At 54.7% G+C, this 11,276-nt stretch overlaps 3 protein-coding genes across 3 annotated transcripts; 1 reads left to right on the top strand and 2 right to left on the bottom strand.

Moving 5' to 3' along the window:
* Positions 1 to 2,514: 2,514 nt before the first annotated feature.
* On the bottom strand, positions 2,515 to 4,714 carry PHACADRAFT_246188 (uncharacterized protein). Its single transcript, XM_007389733.1, has one exon. It carries the CDS (start codon positions 4,678 to 4,680, stop codon positions 2,572 to 2,574), a length of 2,109 nt encoding a protein of 702 aa, XP_007389795.1. The 5' UTR covers positions 4,681 to 4,714; the 3' UTR covers positions 2,515 to 2,571.
* Positions 4,715 to 5,242: 528 nt separating this feature from the next.
* On the bottom strand, positions 5,243 to 7,089 carry PHACADRAFT_203552 (uncharacterized protein). Its single transcript, XM_007389732.1, has 6 exons — positions 6,447 to 7,089; positions 6,368 to 6,386; positions 6,177 to 6,315; positions 6,088 to 6,117; positions 5,679 to 6,029; positions 5,243 to 5,597 (listed from the first exon to the last, which is right to left on the bottom strand). The coding sequence occupies exons 1-6, from the start codon at positions 6,886 to 6,888 to the stop codon at positions 5,472 to 5,474; spliced, it is 1,107 nt and encodes a 368-aa protein (XP_007389794.1). The 5' UTR covers positions 6,889 to 7,089; the 3' UTR covers positions 5,243 to 5,471.
* A 359-nt stretch (positions 7,090 to 7,448) lies between these two features.
* On the top strand, positions 7,449 to 10,094 carry PHACADRAFT_246186 (uncharacterized protein). Its single transcript, XM_007389731.1, has 9 exons — positions 7,449 to 7,949; positions 8,005 to 8,059; positions 8,118 to 8,199; positions 8,255 to 8,614; positions 8,673 to 8,775; positions 8,829 to 8,926; positions 8,993 to 9,503; positions 9,562 to 9,876; positions 9,931 to 10,094. Exons 1-9 carry the CDS (start codon positions 7,527 to 7,529, stop codon positions 9,991 to 9,993), a joined length of 2,010 nt encoding a protein of 669 aa, XP_007389793.1. The 5' UTR covers positions 7,449 to 7,526; the 3' UTR covers positions 9,994 to 10,094.
* The last annotated feature ends 1,182 nt before the right edge of the window (positions 10,095 to 11,276 follow it).

The following is an 11,276-nucleotide window of genomic DNA, read 5'->3' as shown; positions in this document are numbered from 1 at the left end:
GTGTCGTCTTCCCCTGTGTCCTCATCTTTTCAGCTTCCTTTGGCCTCCTTGGCACGGCGGGACGGTTTGCGCAGACGCTTTGGCCGCTTCCTTTGCTGCGTCATTGGTGTCACTGTCTTCTAAGTCGGAGACTGCACTGCCCCTTGCGTTTAGCAGTAAGTGTTGCGGATGTCTTCCCAGCGGCTTTCTTCACCGTGGCATTTACCGCCTTCTTTTCAGCAGACTTTGCCATCTTGATGTGGAATTGTTTTTTTTTTACTGTTTCTGGTATGTCACTCCCCACAAGGCGGTCAGAGAACTCCGGCGTATGCCGGATGTCCTATATAGTTTGATCTCATCTGCCGGTAAGCCAGTCACACTTCCGTCACACAGCAGCTTTGGCTGAATGTGCGACTGCCTTCAAATAAGTCTAAATTAGAGTACTTTTGAACAATGAATTGATCTGTGCTTAAACACCCCTGTATAGTTGAATAAGCCTACGGAATTGTGGCAGCTATTCAGAAATCAAAATATACATCTGCTGGTAGCTAAGTCAATGCTTGGCTGCCACCATTTTGTCGCATTTTGTTCAGTCCGGGACTGGTCCTGACCGGTCATGACCAGTCCTAAGAACATCCGAGGCCATCTGGGACCAAGGACCATGACCAAGACTGGACTGATGTAGGACTGGACTGTACCCAGTCCTAATCAGTCCAGTCTCAGTCTGAGTCCCGGTCCCAACCGGTCCTTAGGACCGGACCCTCAACCACTAGAAATGTGTAGGCCCTCCTATCCATGTCATAACCATATAGTTCCTTGACTTCTCGCACGGCTCCATTGTAGGGATCGAGCATACTGCGGTCGCACGAGTGAAACAGCTGGTCGAGGGGCCAGATGCTATTAGTCGCTGTCAAAACAAAAGCGTGCACTGGTTTTTTACGTCTGAGATGCAATTGCAAGTGTAGAGTGATCGAAAGGTTCAATCGGAGCGGGAATTTCCAGTCCGTGCCGAGCAGCCGGTTTCTTCTCCGACATTGCTGCAAGCAACATCAATTTGACATGGGCTAGCTTAAGGAAGGTACATCTCTTTGCTTTATCTAAGTTGCACTGGCTGACTTGGATGAGAAGCTGGGCAGCTTGAGAACCTCGTTTTTCCGAATGCATCCACCACTTCCGCCTCGTTAAAGGGTAAACCAAGATTGCTCCCATTTTGCCAGACCGCGGTATTAGGTCAGCTCCATTCGCTTCAAGTGCGCGACCAGTGCCTCGTGGGAGGGTCACACCTTCTCGACCGACTCGTCTATCCGGAATCTGCAAGCATTAAGTTAAGATTTCTGCGTGTCTTCGAAGACCCTCCATACGAGCTTCTAGTCGATTCGTTCCTTGAAAAATTCAACTCGGTCGACCACACCCCGCCGCAGTCTCTGCCAGTCGTCTCCACAATCTCCCTGGTGCTCAGAGTATGCCTCTGGAGGGAGCGTCTGTCCCTCGAAGAGTTACGAGCAAAGGATGCGAAGAACCCTGCCTGCTCCTGCCTCGACATGCTCTATCCTTCCGCCGACTTTCTCCACACACTCCTTCTGCAGCTCCCTCAAGCCAATATTCGTTCCGCGCACTCTGCCGAACCCGTGGCTACCAGCGAGGTGCGATGGCATGAGATGTTCCGCTTTTTTACATCTGTTGAGGAGCTCTTCATACAGTACGAAACGTGGGGCGACATGGAGCCTGAGCTTTGGAGACGCGCGTCAGGTTTCGAGCAGGACTGCCCTCGCTCGCTGTTTCCTGCTCTCACTGTCGCGAAGATCTGCGGCCATTACCACCTCGTGTGGCGCGTGGGTGCACTTAACGCCAGCCACATCTCGGATTTGCACATCCTCGCACATCTACTACAAACGTGGCGAAGACGTGAATCGTCCTCGGTTTTTGCGACCGGCGAACCGATAGAAGTTTGGACTACTCAAGCGAACTTCCACGAGAATGGGAAGAGGTGTGTAGACGACGGACTCCTAGAGGCGCATCTTGAAAGCCATCCGGAAATGGTTAGTATCTTGTCTTACCAGGAGCCTCATGTAATCTCCTGTATGATGCCGTTCACATCCTGGTTCTCGTCTCGGGGCATCAGTCTTCGTCAGTCGCTCCAAATGGTCTCTTGATTGGGTTTTATCGTGCATGACTGCCGCTTACGTGCCCGGTGAGATCTAATCTCTGCTCTACTGCTATTTGGCCGGTCATCTTCTGGTATCGCGGTTTCCCTGTTCTTGAGACGAAATAACGCATTACTCACAAGATGCGCATGTTGCCTGAGCCGGAGACGCCTGAGCTTGAAGCTTGAAGGCTCGCTCTTCCGAACCGCTACCACTCTTGGACAGCCTCTTGGCCACTTCTGCAGGCTATACGCATGGTCAGTTTGCAGGGATCCGCGTCTGCGACTATTCAGCGCGTTTAATTATGGTGCGCGTACAGCTAGTACTGTGAAAACTGCGGCTGGCACTAGCAGTGTCGCCGATAATGCCGTAGCATGAAGTTACGGAGTAGCCGGTTGTAGACAGTTGTTTTATTGCGCCACCACAATGCCGGAATATAATAGGGTAGCTAGGTAATGATAAACGTCTTTCCAAGTGCTCTAATCTTCTCGAATGCTGCTATATACTGATCCTTGTACTTCGTCCGTTGCTGCGCCTCCTCTCCAGTTATGTACATTACATTTCCCTGCTTGCTATTCCGCCACACTTTAGCCCAGTAATCGACTGGGGTCCAATTGGTCTTCCGTGACGATTTTGACCGGTAGTCCGGAATAATGCGCATGACGGCCCACTTCACTGCTTTGACGGCGGGACGTTCGAATCCTCGAGCATCCCGATCTTCAATAATCTCCGCTATGACCCAACACTCCTCCTCTCTGTAGTACCCGCGAAACCGAATCAAAGTGTAGACCGCATCCTGTAGGACCACGCCGTGTATGCCCTCGGGCACCAACGTAAAGGTCGATGCGCCCTTGACGTCAAGACGAAGCCTGAGCGCTCCCGGCGGCCAGTTTTCCGTTGTCGTACTGTGGCTAGTGCACGTAATCCGGCAGGGTCCAACGAAATCTGCGATATGATAATATTGTCCTGGGTCGCCGGTGTAAAGTTGAGACTGGTCCACCAGCTGCAGGGGGTTCAATCCGTCGAGCAATGTGCCATAGAGGGCGGGTCCGGCGGTCCCATATCCTCTCCATGAAGGAAAGAGTGCGAAAGGTGTGTCTGCCGGGTTGCGGAGGAATACGTCCGTACGCCAACCATCGGGCACGTGTTTCAAAAGAAGCTCCCATGCACGCTCCACCGGGACCGCCTCGTTGTAGAGTGGTAAGGTGGGGCACCGCAGACAGTACGCGAGGCCGGCGATCCTGTCCAGCTCTTTGGTGCAGCTACGGCCCATTAGCTCTTTTGCAAGACCTTCGCTCTGTGCATCGGCTTGCTCAGTAAGGGCCCTCAAGCGGGAAAAGAATTCCTCTCCGTCGGTAAGCGGCTCCCCTGTCAGACCTCCGGGCAGCCAGGATAATAAGGTCTCCTGCCGCGTCCATACACGGTTGAACCAGTGTCTACCGGACGCCAAAGTGTTTGGCGACGTGTCGAGAGGGAGCCCGAGGCCGTTGAAATATGTGATACACGGCCGACGTTTATCATCTGGATCACCTTGATAAATATATCCAATCGTGGGCACGTCGATCTTCCATTCTTCAATCCGCTGGGCCTCGTCCTCCTTGCGACCTTGCTGCCTTAGACACAGCACATCGAGCCAGACGTACTCGGCGCCCATGTTCAGCAGCTCGACACGGACGTGCCCCAAGCTCGTAGCGCGCGGTAGAGGCACAGGCCATTGGTTGTTGTTGACAGGTGTCCAGATATTCTCCTGCTCTTCTTCGGCCACCCAGCTATGGGACACAGTCCACAGCTGGTAAGGTAGGCTTCGCGGGCTGCGATCATATTTATACTCTGGAACCGTGGCAGTTGGTAGGACGCGGTTGCTGTACAGGTCCCAGACACGCCTTGGACGTACGCCTGACTTTTGAAGAGCGAATCCTTGGGTGACCTGCTGTCGGAAGGCCTCGTCGTCCGCTTCGTGTTCGCGTAGCATCGCATATAGCCTCCTCCCCATTCTACCAAGCTCCGGCCCCGTCCACCAGGCTCGCACTTTGCCATAAGCTTCTCCAAAATCGTGCGACGTTCTTCTAATCTCCTCGAGCAAGTCATCGATGCCTTCCGTACCCAGCAGATGATTTGCACCAAGGACGGTATTGAGATTGTGAAGGAGATCTGCGATGCTCATGGTGGCGCATGAAAGGTCGGCAAGTGTATCAGGAATGGCGCCGGGGCCTACATGTACCCACTGGAAAGGAACGGAAGAGCGAGTTGTCGGTCTGAGGGTGAAACGTTCCCCCTGGCCGGAAGTTTGGAAGAGTTTTTCCTCTGCCGCGGCGCCCAATAGCGCAATCTGCGCTAGTCCCCATGCGCTCCTTCGCCACTCCCTTTGATCACGGTATAGCATCCAAGATTCTGTCGGGGGACCCAGCAGTCCGCCGTAGAAAACAGGTATCTTCCCGACGTCGTTCTTCTCCCAGGGAACGTCGTAGCCTCGGATCCTCACCGATGTCCCCTTGAGCACGAAGTGTCGTACCCTCGAAGGCCGATCTCGGATCAGTGGAGCGGCAGGGGTAGGCATGTTCCCTGTGCCGGCATTCTAGACCAGTCGGCCTCTTTCAATATTATACGACCACCGCCGATCGTGGACACTTACGGTCTGTGGAGTGTGGTTGTCTCTCTGCGATAAGTTGTACGCTTCGCCATCCTCGACGGAGCGCGTTCCACTGCGCTGGACGCAGCCTGTTGGCCAAAAGTCTAGTGCTTGCAAGACAGGTAATCAAGCCACAAACTCACATAATACTTTCGAGACAATGCTCCACGCGCGCAATCCAATGTCGGACATACGTGAATATGATGGATTACAGCGGGAGAGGAGGGACTGAGCGCCCGCAGTCGGCAGCGCACAGCATCACGGTCGTGCGAACTTGAGCTTGAAGCATTGAAGCTTGGGCGTGAACGTTTGAACATTTATCCCACATGGCGCCGGCTCCCAATCACGACATGGACGCCAATTCAAAGAAGCTGTATGGAAGATTGCCGGGCGAAAGACTCCTTCAGTCCGAGCCCCTCGCCAACGAGCAATGAAAGTCGTGAACTGCGGGTATTGAAAGGTATGAACACCGTGTTCTACGCATCTGCACGTTACGAAGGTGTACAGCGCAACTTTCTAACGGACACTGCCAACTCCCGTCGCGACGGCAGAAGCAGCCAGGTTGGCGCGAACAGGCATGAACAAAGCCAGTTGACCTGAAAATTGTACGCTAGACCTACTAGACAATCACGGTGCAATTTTATAATCAAAGTAAAGTAGCAGAGATACGCACAGCGAAGAAACAACTCATCCTTTAATCCATGTCCTTCGCCCGCTACCTACGGCTCCGCCTTGACGGCAGGCAGCCCGATTACACGCATGTTGCAGGTGTCCATGCCCTCGCCCGCCTTCATGCGTTGCACCTCGTCATACAGCGTCCGCAGGATGTTCGCTTTGTCTTGCAACTACCATGGAGACATCGTCAGCGTACACAGACAAAGCTAGTCATCCCTAATGCTAGACATAAGGTAAAGGTGAGAGCGCACCTGATATCCTGTGACGCGAGCGGATGTGCTCGGCATGATAAAGAACAGTGTCTCGCGCACGATGCTACCTGGTGCGTGGACGACCTTGTATGGCTGGAAGCCATTCGCGAACTTGGGCTTCTTGGGCTTCGCCTGCTTCTTTGTCTTGTCCGCCGTTCCGGGGGCCTCAGTCTCTGCAGCGAGCTCTAGTTCACCGCTGGGCGATGAAGATGTGACGGAGAGCGCCTGAGTGAGGAAGGTCTCGCCGATTTGTTTCCCCACGAAGCACAAGACGCGCGGCATGTAGCGTACGATCTTAGCTAATAGCACGGGGACGCCGGTGTGCATGTCGTCGACTGACAGCTCTGCTTGCTGTGGGCCAGCTTGGGATGAGAACACCTTGGCGGAACTGATACAATGTGGAGCTTACCTCTGCACTAGGGCGTGCGACGAGGTCCGTCTGCATACAGAAATTAGCTTATGTGGGGCGAGGAGAGACAAACGACGTGCCAGCCCAACGTTATACGATTTTGGGAGAGTCGAATCTTCGGAAGGCTTAAGTAGTCGATCAGTGAAGCCCGAGAGGTGCAATGCACGCCAGAAGTGGTTCGTGGGGTGCGCAAAGTGGTGACCAACCGCGGCTGATACGCAACCCGGGCTGTACGACGAGTCAGTTACAAGCTAGCGATGAGAATTGGCAGGTACGATACTTGATGCCGCAGAACATTACTGCACAGAAGCAATGGAGGCGTTAACGAGAGTTGTGCAATGGCCGTTTGGAACACTTACCATCTAAATGCTCCTTCAAGTAGTCTGTTAGATACTCGAGGTGAGCGTATGCTTCAGGCGGAGCATATTCCCTTTTGACTTTGGTTGGGCTCAACGATGTTGTTTTTCGTGCTACTTTGCGCTTCGCAGCAATCTTGGGTGTTCCGGTCGACCGAAGGGTGGGAAGTACGTCGCCATCGTTAGCCTCTTGCTTGCTTGCATCCTTCCTTCGCACACGTCTTTTCGAAGTGGAATTTGCAGGAGTATCTTCGGTGTCACTTTCCTCCTTGACTGATAAGATGGTTCGCTTTCTGGTCGACCTTCGCAGGCTCGGTTCCGGCGTCGAGATCGAAAGGCTGAGCTCAGCTACTTCAGGAATGAGCTCGATCTTCACCGTCTTATCGACAGAGCCTGCATCGATGGCCGGCGTTTCTGAGTAGGTGTTGGTAGACCTAGTGGGCATCGTCACTCGCGGCAAGCCCTTACAATTCGCGAACGTCGGACGATGACGTAGTACTAGTGGGATCAGGTATAGTGGATTGAGCTCAATGGAAGAGTATACAAATTTACTTAGTAGGCAACGGGGATGGAATATCGTTGTCGGCGGGAAAGGAAGGTGTTGGCAGGACGCTAAGTGAGGTTAATTATCGGAGACGCCGGGTACGTCGGGGCGTCGGGAGATGTCTTGCGCGATGTTGGAGCATCCTGCCCCAAGGCAACCCTCTGCCCAGCCATGCCGACATTCCGACGCACATTGTGATCACCCGACGCGCGAGTCATACGGGTCGGCACCGCATACGTCCCCAATTGGGTAAGCCGACGCGCGGGGCTCGGGTCTTCTGACACATAGCTGATGCGCTTCGTACCATATATGAAATAGTACGGGCACTGAAGCCCGACGAATCGCGCCATCAGAGAATACGCGTCTGGCATCCCACGGCCCCTGGCCAAACCTACCAGGTATAAAGAGGCGTGCATCCAGGGCAGAAATGTCCAGAGAACACCCAGGTTGTTCCTGCCCACAGCCAACCACGCCTAAAACGCCCCTTCTCCCCGCTCCAGACGTTAACTGGCCACTCTAACACGGCGTAGCTAGCAAACATGCCTCCGAGAAAGAAAGCCGCCGCTGCAGCCGCCGCCGCCACGACCGATGGCACTAACGCTGCACCTGCACCTGCAGCCAGGGCGACACGTTCCAGCGCACGCACCGCCGCAAAGGCTGCCACTGCCGCCACTGACGGTGCCGTCACTACCGACGGCGCGGCTGGGTCGGACAAACCCGCCGACGCGGAGCCCGCCGCGGCCAAAACGAAGGCCAAAGGTGCCGCTACTAAGTCCAAGACCACCGCAAAGGGCAAGGGCAAACGTACCCGAGACGAAGACGAGGAAGAGGAGCAAGATGCGGAGGAAGAGGAAGTAAAGCCCAAATCGAAGAAAGCTAAGACATCCGACGCTAAGAAGGACGATGAGGAGGACCAAAAAGACGGCAAGGAGGAGGATAAAAGGGAGGAAGCTAAGAAGATGGTATGTGCTTGGATAAACGCACGAAGTCGCGTCGAACTAACGAGTCCTTGTGTAGGTCACTGTGGTCAAACGTGGTGCTGCGCCTGTCGACCCGCATTCTGGGATGGTCGGTGAGTACCATGCCGCCCATGCCGGTGCCGCCACATCCTCGCTAATGCGCCGTATCAGACACGCATCAGGTCTATACCAACACCGAAGGTGTCTGGGATGCCATGCTCAACCAAACCAACATCGGGAAGAACTCGAACAAGTGTGTACATACCCACTGATCTATTTGTTCTCTCACCAACCCTTTTTCCCCGCAGGTTCTATGTCGTTCAGCTCCTGCATCCGATCGGCAACGACTCGAGCGTAACGCTCTTCACGCGCTGGGGCCGCGTCGGCGAGACGGGACAGAAGCAGGTCAAGGGCCCCTTCAATCCTTCAATAGGCATATATCAGTTCAAAGACCAGTTTAAGAAGAAAGCAGCCGTGAGCTGGGAGGCACGCTTCAACATGGTGGCACGCCCAGGCAAGTACACGTGGATTGAACGTTCGTTCGAGGACGAAGACAAAGCGGACGACAAAGGCAAGGGCAAGGCGGAGGACGAGGAGTCCGAGAAAATCCCCGATTCGACCTTGCCGCCTGAGGTCCAGGAGCTGTGCAGGCTTATGTTCTCGTCCAAGTACGTCTTACACATGGTTATATGGCAGATTGTGAAGGAATTGACTGTATGTCGGTAGGCTCATCGATGCCCACCTGTCTTCGATGAACTATGACGCGAACAAACTTCCTCTCGGTAAACTCGCAAAGTCTACCATCCTTAATGGCTTCTCCGCCCTCAAAGTGGGTCAACTACGGCTATTTGTCCATGATGTGCGAATTTACGCTGTACGCAGACGCTCTCCGAGGTCCTGCAGGACCCGAGCGGCCAGACCTCTAGGAACCTGGGAGGCCTTGACGGCGCCGCACAAACTCTAACCGAACGCTACTACTCGTAAGTGCTTGGTCCTAGCCGAGTGTATTCGACGAAGCCAACCACCGCTCGTTCGCCGTTCCTCAGGATCATCCCACATAACTTTGGTCGGAACCGTCCCACAGTAATCAACAGCGTCCAGCTCCTCAAGCGCGAGCTCGACCTTGTAGATGCGCTCGGCGACATGGAAGTCGCCTCCAAGTTGATCTCATCGACCGTCTCGAAGGACCATCTCACGGGAGAGCCGATCAACCCACTCGATGGACACTTCAAGAGTCTGCAGTTGACGGCAATGGACCCGGTCACGCGCGGGAGCGGCGAGTGGGCTACACTCAAGCGATACGTGCGGGACACGCATGGCGCAACGCACCACATCCGAGCGCAAGTCATGAATGCGTTCCGCGTCGAGCGTCATGAAGAGGCGGACGCGTTTGTTGCCGCGGGCAACGCCGCGCTACCGGACGGCGAACGGCTGCTGCTCTGGCACGGCTCGCGCACAACCAACTTCGCAGGCATCCTCAAGCAGGGCTTGCGCATCGCGCCGCCTGAGGCGCCTGCCACCGGCTACATGTTCGGCAAGGGCGTATACTTCGCCGACGTACGTCTTTCTCTGCTCCCGTAACCCAAGTCTCGTACGCTGACGACGCTGTGACCAGATGATGTCCAAGTCCGCTAACTACTGCTATGCGAACCTAAGTAACGGCACGGGCCTGCTCCTCCTATGCGAGGTCGCCGCGAAGCCGTTCTACGAGCGTGTGAACGCCGAGTATAATGCCGACCAAGGCTGTCGCACCGCCGGCGCACGCGCGACCAAGGGCCTCGGGCGTACACAGCCCGCGGAGTGGCAGGATGCCGGCGAGGCGCTTGGCAACCCTGAGCTCAAGGGCGTGCACATGCCCAAGGGCCCCGCCCACGATGTCTCCCCCGGACCGACGGACCAGATGCCGCACTTGTGGCTCCAGTACAACGAGGTGCGTGTTCTTTCTCTGGTGTGCGGGTGTGCGGGTGCTCATGTGTTGGTGTAGTATATCGTATACGATACGACACAAATCAGATTGCGGTATCTACTCATGGTGAAGATGCGTTAATGTGGTTTGCGCGCGATGAGGTGGCATGTGCTGTATGCTCTATGATACCATTTACATTTGTTCCACGCTACTTTGCTAAGTCTTTCACTATATGACTGAGTAAAAACTTCCTATACAGGCACGACTGCCGATGGGGTGTTGGTGGAGGTGTCGAAGAAACGGTGACTGCAGCGCGGCGCTTCTGAGACTTTGCGGTGCTCAAATCGGGCTGAGTCATCCCCTCGGCCGAAGAGATCTCGGCCAAAGAGTACACAGGGCCCCCGCGGACAGCATCCTGGGCACTATCTGCGGGATTTTGATAATCGTGTGACCCAGATTCCGATTGCAGCAGAATCTGAGCGCTCCTGTCCAAAATCCGTTCGATTTTTGTCTGATTACACTTTTGGCTCTGCTGTAATCACTATCAGCCGGATTTGGTATATCTCGCAATCCGATTCTTAGTTGAAGCTTTTCCGCATGGTACGAAGCGGGATACACCCGTGTGAGGCCAGAGGAGCACAGAGGTACATTGAAGGCCTATGGGCAAGTTCCCTCTAGTAACCTGTTCCTCGCTTCTCTAGTTGCCCCTGCCACCTCGCATCTACCGCCTTCCGAGCTGTCTCCTAGTACAAGTGAGGGCCTATACTGCACCAGGGCGGCCCGTACTGTGATGCAATATGTGTCGGCCGCCCTGCCGAGCATGCCGGAGCAGCAGCATCCGTCGTACCTGCATCGGACGACAAAGATGTTGATCCAGGCAGTGCGTTATTTTCCCCGCTCGTAGGACAGATCTTGTATCACTGACATTACCGGCTTGTGATCGCCATGACAGATGGCGGGAGACGGTTATAGCCGCAGATGAAGTCAGGCATAGTCATAGTTTTTCTGGTCATCACAGCACATCTGATGACGATACGAATCATGATGACATTATGAAGATCAGCAGGACGATACTCATGATCCCGACGATGCTTTCCTGCAGACCTGCGCCCCTGTCCACTGCGTGGCGCTGAGCAGACAGACGGCGAGACCTCTCAGCAGCATTATTTGTTCCACATCATATATACACTTGGGACCGCTACATATATCTTTGATATCTGGCGCAGAAGCCTTCTGCACGTCGCGTCCCACTGTGCGAATCTGCGGTGGGCGGTGGGCGCTTGATCCCACCTGAGGCCTGAGACCCGAAGCGAGATTGCTGTCAGGTCAAAATCCGGCTGTTGTGAGACAACAATCGAACGGATTTTGGACCTCAGCTATCTGGACGTTGATCTGCGGGCAATCCCCTGGAAACCTGGTACACG

Source organism: Phanerochaete carnosa (genome assembly GCF_000300595.1).
Source record: "Phanerochaete carnosa HHB-10118-sp unplaced genomic scaffold PHACAscaffold_1, whole genome shotgun sequence".
Lineage (NCBI taxonomy): Eukaryota > Fungi > Basidiomycota > Agaricomycetes > Polyporales > Phanerochaetaceae > Phanerochaete > Phanerochaete carnosa.
Note: the sequence above shows the minus strand (reverse complement) of the source record. Positions and strands in the feature narration are given on the sequence as shown.